The 20376-nt window shown below is 42.4% G+C and overlaps 1 protein-coding gene across 5 annotated transcripts in view; it reads left to right on the forward strand.

Annotated features, from left to right (window-relative positions):
- Nucleotides 1-20376, forward strand: part of TIAM2 (TIAM Rac1 associated GEF 2) — a 218560-nt gene that overhangs the window by 118383 nt on the left and 79801 nt on the right. For 4 of the 5 annotated variants that reach the window (XM_041741210.1, XM_041741195.1, XM_041741214.1 and 1 more), the window contains 3 exons: nt 2273-2708; nt 7907-8079; nt 10340-10564. In XM_041741210.1, the coding sequence (XP_041597144.1) occupies nt 2273-2708; nt 7907-8079; nt 10340-10564 (834 nt within the window). Of the gene's footprint in view, nt 1-2272; nt 2709-7906; nt 8080-10339; nt 10565-19649; nt 19888-20376 lie in introns of those variants that run through there. The other variant, XM_041741221.1, reaches the window with a different exon arrangement.

Below are 20376 nucleotides of genomic sequence, written 5' to 3' on the forward strand. Positions count from 1 at the left end.
AGTGAGGAATGGTGAGGATTAGTTTTCTTTTAGCTCCCGAGAGTGACTGATGTCTCTTGAGTCCCTCTCTTATCTTTGCTGTAGGGCCCTGTTCCTGATGGTACGTTATCCATTGCTTGTGATTATCCAGTTGCTGAGAACTGGAAATCAGACTGCTTTGTGTACGTGTGTAACTTGGTTCCTTAGTTTCACACCCATAGCATGCTGATCAAGAAATCTAGCTCAGCTGATTTAGGAATGGATGTCCATTCATTCATTCCTATTACCCTGAAAATCAGTCACTGGATTCTTAATAGAAAGCCTTAGAAATGTATTAGGAACTGGAAAAGTACACATCTATGTCTCAGAACCAGTTATAAATGCTACAATGCAATGATTTCCCATTTCATACAGAGGAAAGTCTGTCATGCTTTGCTATGGTGGAACATTTAAAAGTCAACACTACAACTGGAAGACTCTCTTATGAGAAACACTGTCAGGAACGTTTTTAGGTCACATTTAAGTTTGGCACCCAAGCATCTTTCTCTGGCAGGGTTTGGCTTGTTTTGAAACACTCCATTATAGCTCTTGCTGGGTATCAGAGGCATCCCAGTGTTTCGTGGCTATGAGTCAGAGTCATATTCATAGCTGAAATGATGTAAATGCTAGCTAAATGAGAAGTATTCCTTCACCTCTTAGGTGTTTTTGAAGAGCATTAAAATGACAATTAAAAAAAAAATCTTAAAACTATTTTGAAAGTTTCTTCTCTAAGTGACTCACCGCAGCTGGCTTATTTGCTCTGTTCTTGCATAAGCATATGTGTATAAATAAATATAACTATGGGACATAGTGTAAACACAAGTAGAAAATAATATTTTTGTTAGTAATAGCTGTGCTTGGGGCTCAGTTGTTTATTTACCCTGGCTATTTGGAAGCACTCTCCAGTTGATGATTTTCCTACAAAAGATAGCAGATACTTGCTACTGGATTTCTGGATTGAGTGTCTGAAAGGGAAACCCCTCCACGCAGCGCAATATTTAAAATAAGGCCTTTGGTCAGTGGTCCTTGACTCCTTTTCCCCTCATTTTTACTTTAATAGGTAAAGCAATATAATGGAAAGCCCTCTAGCAGCTGAGTTGATAGATGTGTGTACTTAGCACCGCCCTGCAGGCTTACCTTAATCTAAGGTCTAACTTTGGAATGTTAGTGTCTTTTGAGTCTTTAGTTAGGCTCACGTTCTGCTGAAAAATGTCGTAATTGATGTTTACCAGTGAATGGCCTATATGAGAGTTTTTTTTTTTTTCTTAAATAAATAGATTTGTCCTCCTCTAAATGAGGAAACAGTCCATGTTTTCAGCTCTGTGCCTGGTCAGAGTGCTCACTGCATTGTAGTCTAATAGAGGGGCAACTATTATTATATGAATATAATTTTATTTAGGGCTGTTTGGGTCTGATTTTTATGTTGTAGTACACATTAAAGTTAAGAATCATGTCCTTGGTATCCCCAATGCCTGGAATAAAATAGATGTTCGAATAAGAAGATATGAGTAAATGAATATATTTTACAGAAGAAATTCCCAAAATAAGTAAAAACAACAACAACAAAAAACCCAAAACTACTTATGAAAAACAACAGTTACTAGCAAAACCTTTTTGTATATCAAGAATCCCAGTCTGAGGTATATGGTTTTTACTATCTGAAGAAGGAAAATAAGATGCTAGAGATCTTCAAGTCTTGATAAAAGTAGAGGTAGGCAGAAGCTGGAGACCGTGTTTTGGGCAGACGAAAAGTGTGCATAACGACACCTAACAACATCCCAGTGCCTATTCCTTACCCATCTTGACCCTGGAGCTAGAGATTTTCTGCCTTAACTTTAAAAGGATCCAAGTGGAAGACAGACTGCAAGAGCATGATGACTTCCTTCCAGGAAGACACCGATTATTCATAGTTAGCAAAGAAACGTCAGCCTAGAAACCTTCACTGATGTGTTTTAAATATACTAGCTAATTTCTTGATGTTCAACATTGGTTAGATTAAGGAGAGAGTCAGTAGTATTTTGTTTATGTCTTTAAGCATTGACTCCACTGGCTGTCAGTTGTGTTGGGCAACAACACTGTTTCTACAGTTCTTTCTGGTTTGGTGACATGATGATGGAAGATGCATTTCTGTTAAAAGGATTTTGCTTTGCGGCAGCAGCTTTAGCAAACAACAGACGACACGTTTGCAGTGTTGGGGAAGGGATGCTTTGTGTGTCCATAACCTCTGATGGGTGCTCGTCTGCCTTGCTCACAGGAGCCAAGGTCCAAGGAAGGCAGTGACTACTTCGACAGCCGCTCGGATGGACTGAACGCAGACGTGCAGGGGCCCTTCCAGGTATCTGCTTCCCTGTGGCCAGCAGGCTCAGCTCAGATCCTGTCTCAGAGAAGTGAATCCGCTCATGCAATTGGCAGCGATCCCCTCCAGCAGAACATTTATGAGAATTTCATGCGGGAGTTGGAAATGAGCAGGACCAATACAGAGAATGTAGAAACGTCCACAGACACTGCAGACTCCAGCAGCGGGTCACTCAGCTCTTTGGAGCAACTTGATCTGCTCTTTGAGAAGGAACAAGGGGTGGTCCGAAAAGCTGGATGGCTGTTCTTCAAACCCCTCGTCACTTTGCAGAAGGAAAGGAAGCTCGAATTGGTGGCCCGGAGGAAGTGGAAACAGTACTGGGTAACCCTGAAAGGTAAGTGCCCTGCTGACTCAAGAGGGCCCCTGGAATCATTGGGCCCAGCTGTCCTCTCTCCTAGGAAGCACCAGTCTGGTATTAATTTGTGTCAGTGTGAAGGGATTTGATACACAGTCTCCCAGCCTGCTTTGCTACAGATACTTTCTCAAACCTAGATAATATGGCTTGCATAATATTCAGATATATTATTTGTACTAATACAAAGCGATGGAATTCCATAGATACAGCTTATTATTTTATAGTAGGTATTTCCATACCATTCTTAATACTTTCCCTGCATCTGGGGGTAAAAATATTCCAAATAAGTAACCAAATGTAGATCCTGAGTATTGTATTCTGCACACATTCAGAACTCCAGAGAAGAATCCTCCTCAGCTTGTATGACTAAGAACATCTGGATTATTTGATTTGTGTCCTCTAACCTTTATAAACTAAGAAAGTCTAATTGTAATCATCACAAACAAATGCCCCCCTTTTTCTTCACATAAAGGAAATAGGAGTAAGGGTTTGTTTTGTTAAGATGCTGCAAGTTTCTTGTAAGCATTGCCATTTAAAAATTCTAATTGCCTTGCTCATTGCGGATGTATAGATTTGAAGTGATCTAAGTATCCTGAGGAATAGCGAGGCTCTGAGTCAGTACAGTGTGGATTTATACAGATGTAAAGATGGTTTACACAGATGCAAACAGGAAGAGCCTCACAGCCTCTGGCACTTCTGCACAACCGTCTTGTGACTCCGTCAGAGGAACTGAGTGTGGTGTTCAAAGCCAAGCTTCCCTCATTATCGGGAGACAGCCTTCTCTATCCTGAGAGAAAGCAGAAATGGGAATTATATTTGCAGACAGTTTGTGTGAAAGGCCTGGAGCTCTCCCACAAGGATCCTCACCCTGCCTCCCCATGTAGAAATTGTGAGATGTCTCCACCTTGGCCTTAGGGAGCTGGTGCCATTTCATGATAACCCAGAAGCCTGTGTGGGAAAGATACACTTTGGAAGGCATTTTGTCTTTAAGTGACACTTCTCCCTAGCAAACTGGAGGGTTTATAAAACTCGACCCAGTCCCCTTTTTCTAGCTTGTGGTACATTGTGGTAGAGGAAGGCCAAGAACTTTAACCTTGTTTGGGCAGGCTCTTACACCAGGTGACAGATGAAATTTGGAGAGTTGGAATAAGGGATTGAATCTGGCAAGATATAATTTTAAGGGATAAGTTATGCTCTCAGGTTTAATAATCAGATATCTATCCAAGTATAGCATAGGGAGATGTGGCTGCAGAGTATTACAAGGCAATTTGGAGGTTTGACCTGTAGGCCATTCCTCGAATGGGTTTCTGATTGATACTGATTTGATACTGATGAAGTTGGTATGAAAGTAGATATGATTTAAAGGAGTGAATGTGATCATTGGCCACGTCGTTATAGATGGCCCAGGTTCTACAGACACATCAGTCTCTCCTTCCTCTGCCCTGGGTGGAGCTGGCCATTTCTGTCCTTGGGGGCATGATGGTGCAGAGCCCTGTTAGTAAAGCCAGATGAGGATTCTTGAGTAGGTTTGACCTGAAGTATCTCTGACTGCAGGGGGGAGTGAAATTGTCTTCTCAGGAGAGCGAGCATCTGGGATTGATTATGAATCATAGCCTGAAGCTGCCTCCTTCCTGCATGTTGTTTGAAAGAGATGCACTCGACTCCATATGTGACACGGATCTGTTTCTTATTTATTGTGTTTATTTATTTATTAATGTGAAATTTGTTTGTTAAAATGGATGCTTTGGGAAGTTGTTCCTTGCCTGTTTTTATGGCTCTGAAGCTCCCCTCGACCCCCCGTGGTGGTGGAGGCTGATGATGGGGGGTGTGTGTGTCCGTGACCTATTCTAAGAGTTGGGGCCATAGGTGACACCGGAAAGATGGAGTCATGCCATATGGAGGGTGGCGTAAGGATCCAGGACCACTTAGCCTGCAGAAAACCAGGAGTGGGGCGGCAGTGAGCAATAGTCTTGTAGAAGAGGTGCTGCATTTATTCTGGTTCTCCAGAGGTTGGGCCAGGACTAATAGCTGGAAGGCAAAGTGATTCTGAATTCAAAGTGACCAGAGCCAGGAGCATGTGGAGGGACGCCATCTTCCTGATTTCCCTGCCCCTGGAGACATTTGTGGAGAGCCAGATCGTTGGGAGGTTTCCTGGGGGAGGAGATTCAGGCAGGTCTCACTTCCGGTTGGCAGAGCACCCTGCACTTCCCCTCCAGATTCTGGTTTCCCCAGGGACTCTGGCTGCTGACTTCCTGGGGAAGGGATGGTGTCTGGCACTTCCAGGATCTGTGCTCTGGACTCTGCACTGCTGTCTTGGTGCTTGCTTGTAAAACACTTCAAGACCCATGGATAAAGGGTGCTTTGTAAGTGTAAATGTTATCAAGCACACATTCCTTCCTTTTCTTTGCAGCCAAGGAAAGTCATGCGATAAAGATGTTTTTTTTCCAGCATAACCTTTTCCATGTGGCTTTCTATACCTCTTTCCTCTGGGAATTCACTAGGTTGAGTTCAACTCTCTTGGCTTAGACTCCAAGTTGTAATGTTTGGACTTAACTATTTGGTTTAATCTTAGTTAAACACACACACGTATATATACACACATGTACATTTAAGCAGAATTTAAAAATTATCCTTGAACTACCTAGGCAAATAGATTGGAAATGGTGTTCTGGAGAGCTATAAGCACACCGTCTGGTTGTATGCCTGTGTCAAATATATAGTGTGTTAAGGGTGTGAATGTTTTTGGGGGCTTGGAGGATGTAATACATTTTTAACAAAGATAATTCTGCTTTCTGAATGTCTTTTCCAACAATTGGATTTTCACATTGTTCACAGGGGACTTCCTGGACTGAGTAGTTGGCAAGGTGGAAAAGATAATCCCTCAGAATGCATGACGTCAGGAGAGAGTTTCCCAAAGTAATTGGGGGCTGCTGGTGGTTCTGGCCTGCAGTAGGGCAGCTCGGGGTGGCGTGATGAGCGTGGCTTTGAGAGGGTATCAAAGGGAAGGTTAGGTTTGAGGGAAGATGAGACTAACTCTCTTTTTCCATTGATGGTATTTCTCATAGTACTTCATCTATTCTTATACTTCCACTGCTGTTATGGTCTGTTTTCTCTTCTCCATGGCAAGAAGAACTTCCACTGTCCTCCAGGCCGAGACCAGCTCCTGGTGGGGTCTGGGCAGGGCTGGTGGATGCAGGCTGGGTACAGGCAGCGGGGGCAGGAGGGCTGCACTGACAGGGGTGCACCCCTTTCCATCAGCGTTATTGCCCTGGCATTGGGGACATGGATGAAGTTGACTTTGATGGAATAGATTTACAACTGATTTCCTGTTCTTTAAATCCCACCACAACAGAATTGGGCATATTGTTTTACATCCTGGCCTGAGTCTAAAAGGACATGTCCTGTTTTGGCTTTGCGCTGCCCCAGTAGAGCTGCAGTCTATCGCAGATGGGGCATTTGGGTTGGCGGCTTCTTGGCACCTGCCCAGGGTTGTGTTCATTTCCTCTAGATGTAATGACTCAAACCACAGCCGCTGGGAGTACAATGGTAGGGAAACTGGCAAGTGAATGTTAACCTCTCAGAAAGAACTGGGTAGAACTGGCATGGGTCTATCACCTCGCCCCCGCTCCTTGGGTCCCCAGGTCGTGGCAGATTGCATACATAGCAGCAGACAGGCCTTTCCTGATGGAAAGATTGGGGGACATTGTTTCTAATGCATCAGTGCTGGAAAAAGAGACTTGATCAGCTCTGCAGGAACAGCCCTGGCCATGTAACTCTTGTTGCTTTCCCTCCTTCTGGAAGCCTCTCTTAGCCTTTTGTTTGCAGGAAGAAACATGGCTAATGCTTCTTGGGATCAGTAAGTACCACAGAGGAAGAAAATGCTGTCCCGATGATGCTGTTCCTGAGGGCAGACCTGCCTGCCAGCATCTTTTTCTCCTGGCTTCTGTGCTGCACTGGATTCCATTATCTGAACTTACCTGTCCAGATTAAGATGGGATTTCGAAGGAAGAAATGAGACTGGCTAGCATGAAATAGCTTTTTAAAAAACATATAGACTTTTAGGAGTGAGGACTCCTAACTCAAAGGGGAAGACAGTCACGTAGTGGACCTCACTCATTCACACTACAGCTGAAAGCAGGCTGGTGCTGCTTTACCATCAACCTAAGAGATTTGTGCAGAGCAGGGGATGGTGACCTTATCTGCCCTATTTGGATGTCAGGGCTCAGCATCTGAGAAGTACTCAAATGTGTTCATTGGAAGGAAGGTTTTTCAACAAGAGAACATGCTTGTGAGCATTTTAGAATTAGCTTAAAAATGGCATCTAATAATCATCAGACACTCCTACCTAATTATCAAAGTAGATCCTTAATAACTTCTGCCTACAGTACCTCATTAGCTTATTAGGGGAAAGCTGTGCACTTGCAAGCATTTTTCAAGTAATATTTTAAAATCGAGAGATATTTAGTTTCATTTTCCCCTTTTAATCTAAACTAGTAAAATTTGCAATATTATCTCTTCTTATTGTGAGATAAAAGAATACACTAGTACTAAATTAGTTTACATGGCATTTGGAGAATTAACTGGGTACTTTATGATAAATGGCAAAGTTCTGCAGGTAAATTTGTTTTCTTATTACCACAAATTCTAAGTGTAGAAGCTCCCTTAGTTAATGAGGATGGGTTTTCTTTCTGCATTCAGATCTCTTAAATAATGCAGTGTTGTGGTTAAGAACGAGGGCTCTGCAGCCCGTGCCTGGGTTCAGGTCCCTGCTCTGCTGCAGTCCAGCTGTGGGACCTGCCCAGTGCTATATATTTCTCATCTGTAAAATGGGGTTAATAACCATACCTGTCTTCTGGGGCTGCTGTGGAGACTGAATGAGCCATTGAAGAACTTGGAAGAGTTCCTGATGGAGTAAGCAACAATATTCCTTGGTATTGTTGTTACTGTGTTTACAGAAACATCTCCTTTTCATCTGAGTTACATTAATATGACAAGGCATGCTTTGGATACCAGAATTTCCTTTTGTATTACATGGTTGTCTCATTCCATTTTCTTCCCTTCCCCCCCCCTTTTTTTTTTTAAAAAAAAAGATGTATCCCTTTCCTTCTCCCTACTTTCTTGGATCCTCAGGACTATGACAGAGATGATGTCACTTTGCTTCTTTCTCTCTCTCCTAGGATGCACCCTGCTATTCTACGAGACCTATGGGAAGAATTCCATGGATCAGAGTAATGCCCCTCGGTGTGCCTTGTTTGCAGAAGACAGCATAGTGCAGTCTGTCCCAGAACATCCCAAGAAGGAAAACGTGTTCTGCCTCAGCAACTCCTTTGGAGATGTCTACCTTTTCCAGGTAGTGTCAAGCTTTCTAAATGTGGGGTTGAGGCAATGGCATGTGTACTATGAGGACAAGAAGGAACAGAATGAAGAGGCAGAGCCTAACAATGAAATAGAGTAAAAGCTTAGTCTTTGGGTTGGAGCTTAAGCAAGAGAATTGGCCTCTGTTCGCTGTCAGGTGTCATTAAGTCATTCATACAGCCAACATTCCTTGGGATACCCTTCAAGTGCCAGGCTGTGGCCCATGGGGTGGTCTTTGGGATAGGAAGAGAGAAAAATCGTGATCTCCATTCTGGCATAGCTCATGATCTAGTGGTGCAAGGTCTGAAATTCCCAGAATGGAGGCTTTTAAGTGAAGCCTACAGAGTATGGCTAGGAGAGCTTTCGATTTTTCCCCAAGAATCCCAGTACAAGTAGAAGGAGCAGCTTTTCAGGAAAACCTTATAGACAAATGCTGTAAGGTCTCATTTCCAATGGAAATGGGCTTAGGATGTTAAGATTCAAGTTATCTGCTGTTATGATTTTTAGTAATTTTTTTTAGCAAATGTGAAGCTTAAGAGCATGGTGTAATGCCAAGCCATTGGTATTGGCGTCAGCCTTAGGTATGAGGTCCTGGTGCTGTCGTTGAGTGTGTATGCTACCTTAGAGTACTTCCTGAATTGCTCCGAGCTTTGGATCCTTCAACTAGCAGGATAACAATAGCTTATAGAATTGCTTATTTAAGGATAAAAAATGTGCATGTGTTAAGTGCTAAAGAAATTCTAAGTATTAGTGATTAACTTGAAAGAGGTAGAAGTGAAGGAAGTGAAGTATGCTTCTGAAGAGCTTCCCAGTCTAAACCCATTGCGGCATGTAGACCCAGTTTGGGCTGCAGATTATATCTGACCAGTAAGGCTCATGGAAGACCTCATGGGTCCTAGGTGTCTCGATGACAGTGGTCCTGGACACCCTGAGGAGTCTTGTAGGACTTGCAGGAATATAATGTTCTCTCAGCCAACTGACTTTGGGAATTTAGAAATCTCTGCACAGGATTTCCTGTTGCCAGTTCTAGGTAAACTCATTGGGCATCTAGCCTTATTGCTGTCCTCAACTAGACTTACAAGATTCAGAGTCTGAGATTTGATTTTCCTTCTCATAACAGAAAGGTTGCTTAGAGTTTCTTTGATGCTCTAAAGCTAAGGAATGAATTGCTGTTAATCTGAATTGTAGGGACAGTAAGAACATTAGATTAAATCTGCATGGACTGGGGCACCTGCGTGGCTTAGGTTAAGCTCCTGCCTTCAGCTCAGGTCATGATCTTGGGGTCCTGGGACTGAACCCTGCATCAGGCCCCCTGCTCAGCGGGGAATCTGCTTCTCCCTCTGCCTCTCCCCCCACTCGTACTCTCTCTCAAATAAATAAAATCTTAAAAAAAGTTAAAAAAACAAAAACATCTGCATGGGCAAGTGTGATACTAGTATTTTGTGGTTTAGTTCAAATATCCTTAGTTCTCAGAAATTTTCCCAGTAGGTCCTATTGTATGATCCCAGAGATCATTGGAGGATCAGTCTGTAGCTTGAATGTGTGTGGTTTTTCTGGACATCAAGGAAGCGGAAGGGCTTTTTAGCCCTGCTTAGAATCATAATCTTTGCCCATTCTGCTTTTTTTAAACTTGCTTTATTTTTAAAATATTTTTCCCATGTGAGAATTGCATGTAGTCATTGTGTCTGAAGTTGACTTAAGAGTAGAGAGAATAGAACCATTAGGTATGTTCCCAGTGCTCAAAGACAACTATTTTGATGTTGTGATGTCCTGTCCCACCCCCATTTTTTTTATAGATTTCATAATTGAGTTCATACCATAGATGAAATTTCATATCCAGGTTTCAGAGTTTAACATTTTAAGCCCTAATATTTTCTCACTCTATTAAAATTATGAGGAGAAGCACCTTTTAGAGAACAGCATAGCATAGTGTAGACACTGAGCTGAGTGACTCTACCCTGGTGTTTGGATTACTCCTCTGCTCTTGGCTCACAGCTTGTTTGTAGTTTGTTGTCCTGTCATATTTGGAGCTACACGATCATTTCTGCTGTGCTCCGGGCATTCTCTCAGACTCTCTGGAGTCAAGGAAGCCTGCAAACCTGAACTGAGTGGTTGTGTGTGTTTTTGAAATTAAACAGTTTTTATGAAGTGAAGTACTTCTTGGGTTTTATACATCAAAGCCCAGCCTCCCACTCTGGATGGTACTTTGTGGTAAAACAATTCCAAATAGGTTTTTTCCTCCCCCATGTGTTTAGGCCACAAGCCAGACAGATCTGGAAAATTGGGTCACTGCCATACATTCAGCTTGCGCATCCCTTTTTGCAAAGAAGCATGGGAAAGAGGACACGGTTCGGCTACTGAAGAACCAGACCAAAAACCTTGTTCAGAAGATAGATATGGACAGCAAGATGAAGAAGATGGCAGAGTTACAGCTGTCGGTGGTGAGCGACCCAAAGAACAGGAAAGCCATAGAAAACCAGGTACTGCTTATTTGTGTATTTTCTTTCATTGCTCATGTCACTTAGAGCAAAAATCTGAGTTTGAATGCAAATGGCGGTGATGTTTCCTACACCTGTGGGGGAGATTCCTTCTGTGGCCTCTTGTTTCAAGTACTTAATGGCAGCACTTTTGTGACATCCATGACGTGTTAGGCTTTACAGCCTTTGGTTGTTGTTTGGTGTCCAATGGAATATTTTGTGACCAAGGCTTTTTTCGTAATACTGGATAGTTCTTTCTGGCCTGGCTGACTCTTTCATATAGTCCCTCTCAGACCAAGATTTATATAATAAGACCAATAGAAGATTAGACAGATAGGGTTCTAATACAGAGGGTGGCTTTGAAAAGTATGGTTTGGTGTAGCACAGCTCTTCCCATCTGTGGATTCCAAAAAAACAGTATATGTATTTTTTTTTTCTGTTTATAGCAGATATGGTCCTTAGGAAAATGCTTTCTCTGGTCTAGTTCCACATTCATATCATAATTAAATAGGTAGTTTCTATGCTGTTTGAATTTTGGAGGAGGAGAAGCAGCTTTTTGTTTTCCTTTGCTCACATGCCCTCGGCACTTAGACATGTGGCCATGAAAATTCTAGCATCTCTGTCTTCATAAGTGCAGGATGAGTGTTGTATCTTTAGAGGATTAATCAAGCAATGGCTTGGAGGGCAGATAGGCTTAGCGAGAGCTGTGATTTAGTGGGATGGCACTGGTCTGGATGTGTGGTTACCAGGGCTCGGTGCAGAGTGTCTCCAGAAGTTTTCACAACTTATGTGGAAAACGTATTTCAGAGTAAGTAATTTCTGTAATTCTACGGAATCTCAATGAGAGTATCCTACACTCCTGAATTGAACTACTCCTCAAACAGAATATGCCATTTACCTAAAGAGTACCTGCTAGCAAAATACAAACTTCCAGTTAAGAAGGAATTGAAAAGGGAGTTGAAACTGCCTGACAGAAGGAAGGGAGATGGCAGGTGTGTGGGAGTTTGGCAGGAACACCATGGCTGGAAGAAGTGCTGCCAGGAGCTCACCCTGAGTTATCTCTGTCCTCTGCCTGCTTCCTCTGAGCAGCCTCCCCTGCTCGTGGCCAGGAAGAGTTAGGTACTGAGGCAGGTCCCCATCATCCAGCTTTCTGTGCTCATCGCATGTAGAGATGTGACGGTATGTTGAGTTACCTGGCAAATCAAAAAGCTTGCAGAGGAGAAATGGTTATCCCAGTACCACATCTCCTGTGTGGTCCTGAATTTCTAAGGATCCAGTAGCCACAATAGTCTGTCCTCCGAGGTGAAACTCACGGATTCATGTGTCTCAGAGTGTTCATGGTGCTCCAGTAAAACAATCTTGGGCTGATCACATGGGAAGAAGTGTGTCTTGGACTTCTACTGGCTTTCTGAAATTTACCTTTGAAGCCATACTTTAGTGCTCTGAAGGGATGTCCACCTTGGAGTTTTTAGGTCCTTATATAATGTCAAATATTTTGGTCCAGGGAGTAAAAGGGAAATCAGGCAACATGCAGACACCCCGGCCTGCCCCTCGCACTCCCCTGCCCCCCCCACCCCCCGCATTTGTTTCCCTTTTCCTTTTTATGGCCACAGGAAGTCTAAGCACACTTGAAAAAAAATACACATTTTCATTAAGTGTAATTTTATTCCACTAAATGCAGTTTCATTAAGTATATCTTATAGTTGCCAAACAACTAATTTATGATGTGTCTGGGAGCAGAGTTTTACTTTCACATAAACCGGACACAAATCCAAGAGTCTTCGATGGTTGGATGGCCTGAAGAGAAGCTCTTTTAATTATTACTTGTATCACATTATGCATTCTTTGTCAGAATCATTAGTTATTTTAAGCACGGCGTCCTGATACTAGTAATTTTTCATTTAAGTTCTCGCTGCCTTCACCGCTTCTCCCTCCTTCCCCTGCTCTCCCTGCCCCTACCGTGAACACAGTTACCTTCTCATATTGTGCTTGTGCATTTCTGGTAAGAAACGATTGGGTTTGATCTTTAGAAATTCCACCTGAAAATATTCTCTCCCCCATATCAGCAGTTTCTTTCTTTTTTTTTTTTTTTATATCAGCAGTTTCTAAGATTGTATTTGAGTCATGCTTTCCCAGAGGTCTTTGCAGTGGGTGGGTGTCACGAATTACATTTGCTGGGCTCACTGTCCTTAGCTTATTTGCCAGATGGTGGTAAAGAGAGCTATTAGCTCTTTACTTGCAGACGCAAAGTATATGAAACGTAAAGGGGATAAAAAAGCACATGCTTAGAATTATTTTTACGAGATAGTCTTTGACTAGAGAATGTTATGTGAAGCTACAAAGGCAAAGGTATTTTCAAATCAAGACCAATAAGAACATGATCTCCCAAGTATCCCGTAACTGTATAGTTTTCTCTAAACTACCTTTTATAAACTTTGAAAGAGCAGTAGTGCTTTATCCACTTACCATTTAAAACTCTCAATATCAATATATTTTATCTTCCATAAAAGGAAATACTTTATTTATGTAGTGTTTTCCCGCAGAGACCCCAAGAACCTCAGATAGAGTCATTTATAGCCTAATAATAGCAGAACTTACAAAGTCCATTACATCATGCACGATAAAGTCTCTGGAACAGATTTTCTTTGAAGTGCTTGGGTGGAGAAGATCATTGTGTACACCCTTTCCAAATAAAAAGATAAAATGAGGCTATCATAGTCATAACGGCCGAGCTTCATAGTGTTGGGTGGTAACGTGCTTCTTGAAAGAGATCGTCCCATGGGCTTGTCCCAGGGCCTTTTGGAGAGTCTATGGGGGCAGGATGACACAGCTTTCATTTGAGCATATCCAATGTGGAGCAGACCATGTAGCCATCCACATGTTGGATTCCTTTTGAAGTTCTGAGGGAGGAAGAGCTATAAATTAAGTCCAGTTAGTACTTTATTTTCCTTCCCGTTTATTATTTTAAACAAGCAGAGACCAAACCTCATCGCCCTTTGGCGATCTTGGCTTTCCCCCAGATGGCTTCCCCGCATCCTGAGGATGCATTCTGTATGCTCCTCACCAGTCCCCCTGCCCCCCACCCCCCAACCCCTGTTGGCTTGTGAGGCCTGGGTGCTGGAAAGCAGTCAGAATGGGGCAGAGGAGGTAGTGGGAGCAGCAGGCTGGGGCCATGGGCTCGGGGTTGCTCTGGGCTTTGGGGAAACGTGGGCTTCATCTTAAATATTAAAGTTTCAAACTGGTAAAGAGGATGAGTTTGATCTAGGCAGTTGGAAACTGTGGTGGTGGGGGAATAAAATGAACGGAGCCTTGAAGAAAATACAATGTGGATTGCGTGTGTTTGTGGGAAGCTATTTGGGGAATAAAACACTGGAGCGTGAAATATTGGTAAAAGGGGTTTGAGGAGATGAGGCCAGATTATGGAGGTTCTGGGCATGCTGTTTAGGTCAGTGAACATTTATTAAGTGCTTATCTGGACCAGTCAAATGTACACAAACTGGAGATTCAAAAAGATGCTGTCTTTGCCCCCCAGAGCTCTCAGGCTAGCAGGGTGCCAGTCAGTTAAGCATATTATTTCAACATAATTTAGTGACTCCGGAGCAAATGATACTTCAGAGTATTGTGGAAGACAAATGGGAGGTTTAGCCTCCTGTGTAGTCATGGAAGACTTCCAGGAGGAGGGATGCCTGAATTGCTTCATGAAGAGTGAGGAGTTAATCAGGGGAGGAATAGAGAAGGGAATACCAGGCCAAGAATCAGCATAGCAAAGGCAGAGTGTTCTGAAATGATATGGTGCAACCTGGCAGTTTGATTTTTCAGGCACACGGTGTGCAGGTGAGAGATGGAAGGCAAGTAGGACTGTCTTGTCCCTTCCCTGGACCACTGAGGAGGCTCTGTTTTCCCCTTTCTCAGATGCGACTTCTATATGAGGCCAGAGTGTTTGCATCTATAAAGCAGAACTGATCATGTGATTGCCTGGTTTAAAAATCCTCTAGTGGTTTGTACTGCTTGTAAGATAAAGCCCCTAGACCTCTCCTACCTATATTAGCAGTGCCAAACATCATGCAGGTTCCATCCCTTTCTTTGGGTTTTTTTCTTACAGAGAAGAACCGTATAGGCCACACATCTGTGTACAGACATGCCCTGTTGCCCATGCCCCTCACTGGGCTCATCTCTTCTCATTTGTGATGAAGGGTTTAGGCATTACTTCCTCTATGGAGCTGCCCCTCACTTCCCTCCCACTCACTCTTTTATAATTCTTGGGGTCTCTATCATTGCCCTCATCACATTGTTTATAATTATCCCCTTGTGTGTAAGACTGCTCCTGGTCTGAGATACGAGCTCCTAAAGGATCCATAACTTTCCCATCTCTGTATCCCTGGTGTTTTGCCCGAAGTGTGTGAGTGGACCTAGGTCTCCTGGCCTCTTTCCTGTGGCACACTGGGCTCTCCTCTCTGTAGGCCCCACCCCAGCTCATTGCCAGCTCTGGGCTTCCTTTCCTCAGGCCTTCCCTCTTTCATTCCCAGCTAACATATCCTCTCTTTGGCCTCACTCCTCAGTCTCATGGCCTCTGAGCTGATTTATCAGGGCTCCTATCTCAGGCCATAATCATGTAAGATTTCAAGTAACTGCATGAGGTAAAGTTATATGTATCAGTCATTAGTTGGCTGAATGAATAGACCCTAAGAGAGGTTAAGTAAATTTTCTAATGTCACAGAGCTGGCATGTGGTAGAGCTGGCATTTGACCACAGGTGTGCATTCCTAACCATTGGACTCTGTTGCCTCTCAATAATGAATCAGATTGTGTTTTGCTTGCTGATTAATAATGTAATGAATGGTTTTGTATAAAATTAGTTTTTATTTTTATTTATTTTGTATATATGTGTATATTTATTTTTAAGTAATCTCTACATACAGTGTAGGGCTCAAGCTCATAACCCCAAGATCAAGAGTCACATGCCTTACTGACTGAGCCAGCCAAGTGGCCCCAAATTAGTTTTTTTTTGTTTTATTTATTTTTCTTCTTGAAATTTTTAAAATATTTTATTTATTTATGAGAGACACAGAGAGAGAGAGGCAGAGACACAGGCAGAGAGAGAAGCAGGCTCCCTATGGGGAGCCCAATGAGGGACTTGATCCCAGGACTGTGGGATCATGCCCTAAGCCAAAGGCAGATGTTCAACCACTGAGCCACCCGGGGTCCCTTATTTATTTATTTTAGAGAGAGCACAGTGGGGAAGGGCACAGGGACAGAGAGGGAATGTCTCAAGCAGACTCTACGCTGATGGAGCCCAAAATGGGGTTCAGTCTCACGACTCACAACCTGGAGATCATGACTTAAGCCAAAACCAGGAGTTGGATGCTTAACCAATTGTACCACCCAGGTGCCCTCCAAAATTAGTTTGTAAATAAGTTCTGTAACTTGTATTTTTGGGCTTAATTTGATGGGAAGCATATTTATTATAAAATGGAGTATATTTTATGGCATGTGATTTCTATCTCAGAGGAAGAACAAAACATATTCTCTAAACTTTAGCTGGTTGTTCTAACCAACTAGTTAACTTCAGTGTAATCTGTACCACCAGATGGATTCTTCTGAGAAGGGTAGGTTGTAGTGCTTGGAAAATACTGCATCAGAGTTTATCATCTTACTTACCGAAAAGGAAAAGCTAATGATCTTTTAGGACAGACCTCATATAAAGAAAAAAAAAAAAAAAAGACCTCATAAAGGACAAATGACCAAAGACTGTGATCACATGACTAAATGATAGAAAATATTTTTCTAGGGATGTTGGGTGTGGCAGGAATGTGCTTGTCATAGTTTTTATGTATCACTTATTCATCTGTTATTTTTAGCATTAGGCTCCCTCTCCTTCCCGTTGCCCACTTTCTACAGCAGATCATAACCTTTCTGAGCTCATTAAATGACTATAGCTGTATTTGCCATAGAGGGGAAACTTTTGCACTGTTTTTGTTACAGTGCTTAAAAGTGGAGGTTTTTGTCCTTAATTTTGTTGTTAGTACTTTTTCTTTTGCAATGGAAGTTAATTCCTTAGAGCGAGTTTTCTTCATGTTGTTTTTGTTTTGTGCAGGATGTTAGAAGAAATAAAAGCTCAGTCTACTTTAGGGAAATTTGAGTGTTTGTTTTCATGTCCTGATATTTATCTTAAAAAATAAATGTCTGGGGACAATGGTCAGTATTTAAGGAATTTAAGGAAAAAAAGGGGGGAAAACAGCCTTGTTTTAAGGGAATTGATTTTGGGCATTTTGGCATTTGATGCTGTTCGAAAAAAAAAAAATCTCCAGAAATTCCTTGATTAATGTGATGTCAGATAACATTACTGTGTTAGTGATGATGGTGATGGGAATTTCCCCACATAACATTGAAGAGCTACAAAACTGTCTTCTGGCTCTCCCTTTACATTTGTAAAAATGTATCCTAATCTCATCTTTTGAGGGATAATTATAAAATGTTTATTTTTTTCATTAACAGTGCTTAAGATTTGGGATGAGCTTTGTACATCAAGGTGGGTAAGGAGACAGAAATGCCCAATGTTCAGTATGCACAGGGCACCCAAGTGAGAGTGTAGATAGTCTTACATCATTCCATGTTGAACACTTGAGGATTTGTTGGGAGAAATGAGGGTGACATGAAAATTTACATGAGCGTTGCTGCAGTAGGTCTTGGAGAGTGCACACATATTTGCCTCATGAGCGAAGAGGCCTGTGATTCGGGATTCAAGGACTGCATTATAAGTGCTTTGATAGAAACTTACTCTCATACACTGCTTACCTCAGGATCCACTTCAGGCCTTTGCTTATCTGGAAAGGAGAGCTTATTTTGGGGCCCTGGTCAAGTCACTCCCCTCTGAGGACTCAGTTTCCTCTGCTGAGAAACAAAGGTGTGGTAATCCCGTTGCCTGTGTGAGTTCACTGCACATGTTGGCAGACTCTCAATGTCACTGGGTCTGTTTTGAGCTTGTGCATCAGCCTTTTTGCTTTCCTCTTCCCTCCAAGGAACCCAGGCACCTGAATGTACATCCTTCACCATACTTGATACCTGGTATTTTCCTAATGCCTTCTCTACAACTTGCATGAGTCTGTGGAAAGAAAAACCAGATATTTCATTGTTTCTTATCCAACAAATCCTCATTTAACCTCTGTGGCAGATCCTCTCTAAAAGAACCATGGCCTTCGAAATAAGAGAAATATTCTCTTTAAGTACGGAATAACTGTGTGACTGATGTTGACGGACTTTGCTGTAGAAATCTGTGGAGGTGAAGGCTGGATCAGTCAGGGTTCTCCAGAAAAACAGAACCAATAGAAGGTATGAAAGATTGTGCATAAATAGATTTATTATAAGGAACACAATCACATGACTATGAAGGCACCCAAGTCCCAAGATCTGCAGCATGAGTAAGCTGGAGACCCAGGAGAGCTGGTGGTACTATTCCCATTCCAGGACTGGCAGCCTTGAAACCCAGGGTGGGTTGATACTTCAGTTCAAGTCCAAAGTCAGAGAAAAAGCCAATATCCCAATTGGAAGGCCCCTGGGTAGGAGGAATTCTCTCTTACTTGGGGAAAGGGTCAGCCTCTCTGGTCTGTATTCAGGCCTTTAGCTATTGGTGAGGCCCACCCACATGGGGGAGGCAGTCTCTGGTACTCTGTCCACCCATTTTAAGTGTTAACTGTCATTCAAAAACCCCCTTGTAAAAACACCCAGAATAATGTTTGACCACAACTCTGGACACCTAATGGCCCAGTCAAGTTGACACACAGAAAATGAACCATCACAAAGGCTGAGTCAGGATGAACACAGGAGGTGTTGTTAAAATGGAACAGTCATAAAGTCCCTTCTCATTTGCATTTTTCATGCAATTTAATTTTAAAACGACCTCTACCATGTATGGTATTGATTGAGATAACTAGTTTTTTTGAAACATAATTGCATATGGTAATGAACTTCTTTGTAAGGTCTGCTTTAGCCTGGTCTGGGTGCCCCAAACTCTTCTTCCTTTAAGTGATGTAAGCATTTAAACCCATTTTCTTCTCATGAATCTCCCTGCATTTTGTCCCAGGTTTTGCATGAAGATGTCTAGGCATGGTGAAGATGATCACAGTGTTTCTGATAAGATTTTAAGACTGCCTGTGTATTGCTGAGCTGGCATGGTCTTCACTTTCCAGGGGTGTTTTGATGGGTAGTCACATAAATACATTAAGTGATGCCTTTAAAAATATTTTGTAAACTGCAGAATTCAGTGAAAATATAAGAGTGTCCTTTTCCCTGATCTCTCATGATTGGCATAGACCTGGATTTTATTTTACTTGATCTTTTTGTCTTTGTATTCCACCATGGGTGCATAGGCTTCTTCCTCTGATGCATCCTTCCCCAACACAGCCCCTGGAAATTATCTTGTAAAACAGTTTCACCCAGAGGTATAAATGAGGGGTACACTTTAATACATTACCCAATCTGGAAACATCTGCATATTATAAGAAGACAAAAGAATGTGTTTGTAATTGTGGATTTTCAGGAATTAGCTAGAGAAGATACTTGAGAGACAGAACTGGGAGTATAGTTTTCACTGTGGCTTACAGCTTCTGGTAGATGTCAGTTCATGGTTGTGTAATAGTCATTTGTTACTTCTGGAATCTAAAATTCTCCAATATGGTAAGATCAAGAAGAGATTTGCAGTTTTGGTTTGGGCTGTCTTGTTAGTCTAGAGCTGTGGTCCTCACTAAGGCTGTGAATTAGAATCGGTGGAGGTGCTTTTGAAATGTAAACGTTCCTAGGCTCCACACTTAATGAGTAGACTCTTCAGGAATATGACCTGGTCACGTTCATTTTTAAAAGCCAACAGGTGGAGCACCTGTGTGGCTCGGTTGGTTGGGCTTCTGCCTTTGCCTCAGGTCATGATCTGCCATTATATTTCTTCCATGGGGAGAAGGTGTGTGCTGACCTTCCTAGGAAATAGATCTGGAAAACATGGAAGGGGGTGTGGGGAGTAACCGGAGTTTGTACTGTTTTTTTCTCTTAAGAGACTGAAGGATGCGTAACATTAAGTGTTGGAGATACTTCAACCTATCATTTATCCGGAATTAAGAATTGACCTGAAGGTTTGCTGTGATGAGTTAGAATCTGCTTGGATGCTAAACACTACCAAACTAGTGATGCAGCTGGTGCAAGTGAAGTGACACATGCATCTTTATGACCAGCCTTCAGTGCAGACCATCTGAATGTGGCGATTGCTCAGGCTACCACTGGAAGGCCAGCTTTCTGCTCTCCTTTGTTTTCGCAAGTTACTAGAGCCTTCTTCACCTTTTGGTATTTGACTGTCTTTCTTTACCAATTCATAACTTCAGTTTTGAAGAAGCACATAGACATTTCAGTTGTGTAAATAATTAGATGTGTTTTAATTTTATTCAGATGTGTAGATGGCGATTATTCTCTAGTATACTTACAGTAGAAGTAGAAGCTCTATCTGCCTTCACCCCTGAAGTCCATTTGCTTCTTATTATTTTTGAGTCATCTACTCACAATGCATGACAATGTAAAAGTCACTATGTCATTATCCAGCCTTTGTTTGTAGGCAATTCAGTCAATCTGGTTTAAGATCAGAGGCTGGAAATGTGTAGGGAAATTAAACAAAGTGAAATAACCGATTTACAGTTGTGTGTTCTGCCTTAAATTGGCATGGTTTGGAGTCGGGACCACCGGCTGTGTTTTGGTTTGTTTTGTCCTGGGCCATCCTGATGAAGCACAGTGCTTTCTGACTCGCTGTGTTTAGGGAGGAGGGCTGGAGATGGGGCGAGC

Source organism: Vulpes lagopus, chromosome 2 (genome assembly GCF_018345385.1).
Source record: "Vulpes lagopus strain Blue_001 chromosome 2, ASM1834538v1, whole genome shotgun sequence".
Taxonomy (NCBI): domain Eukaryota; kingdom Metazoa; phylum Chordata; class Mammalia; order Carnivora; family Canidae; genus Vulpes; species Vulpes lagopus.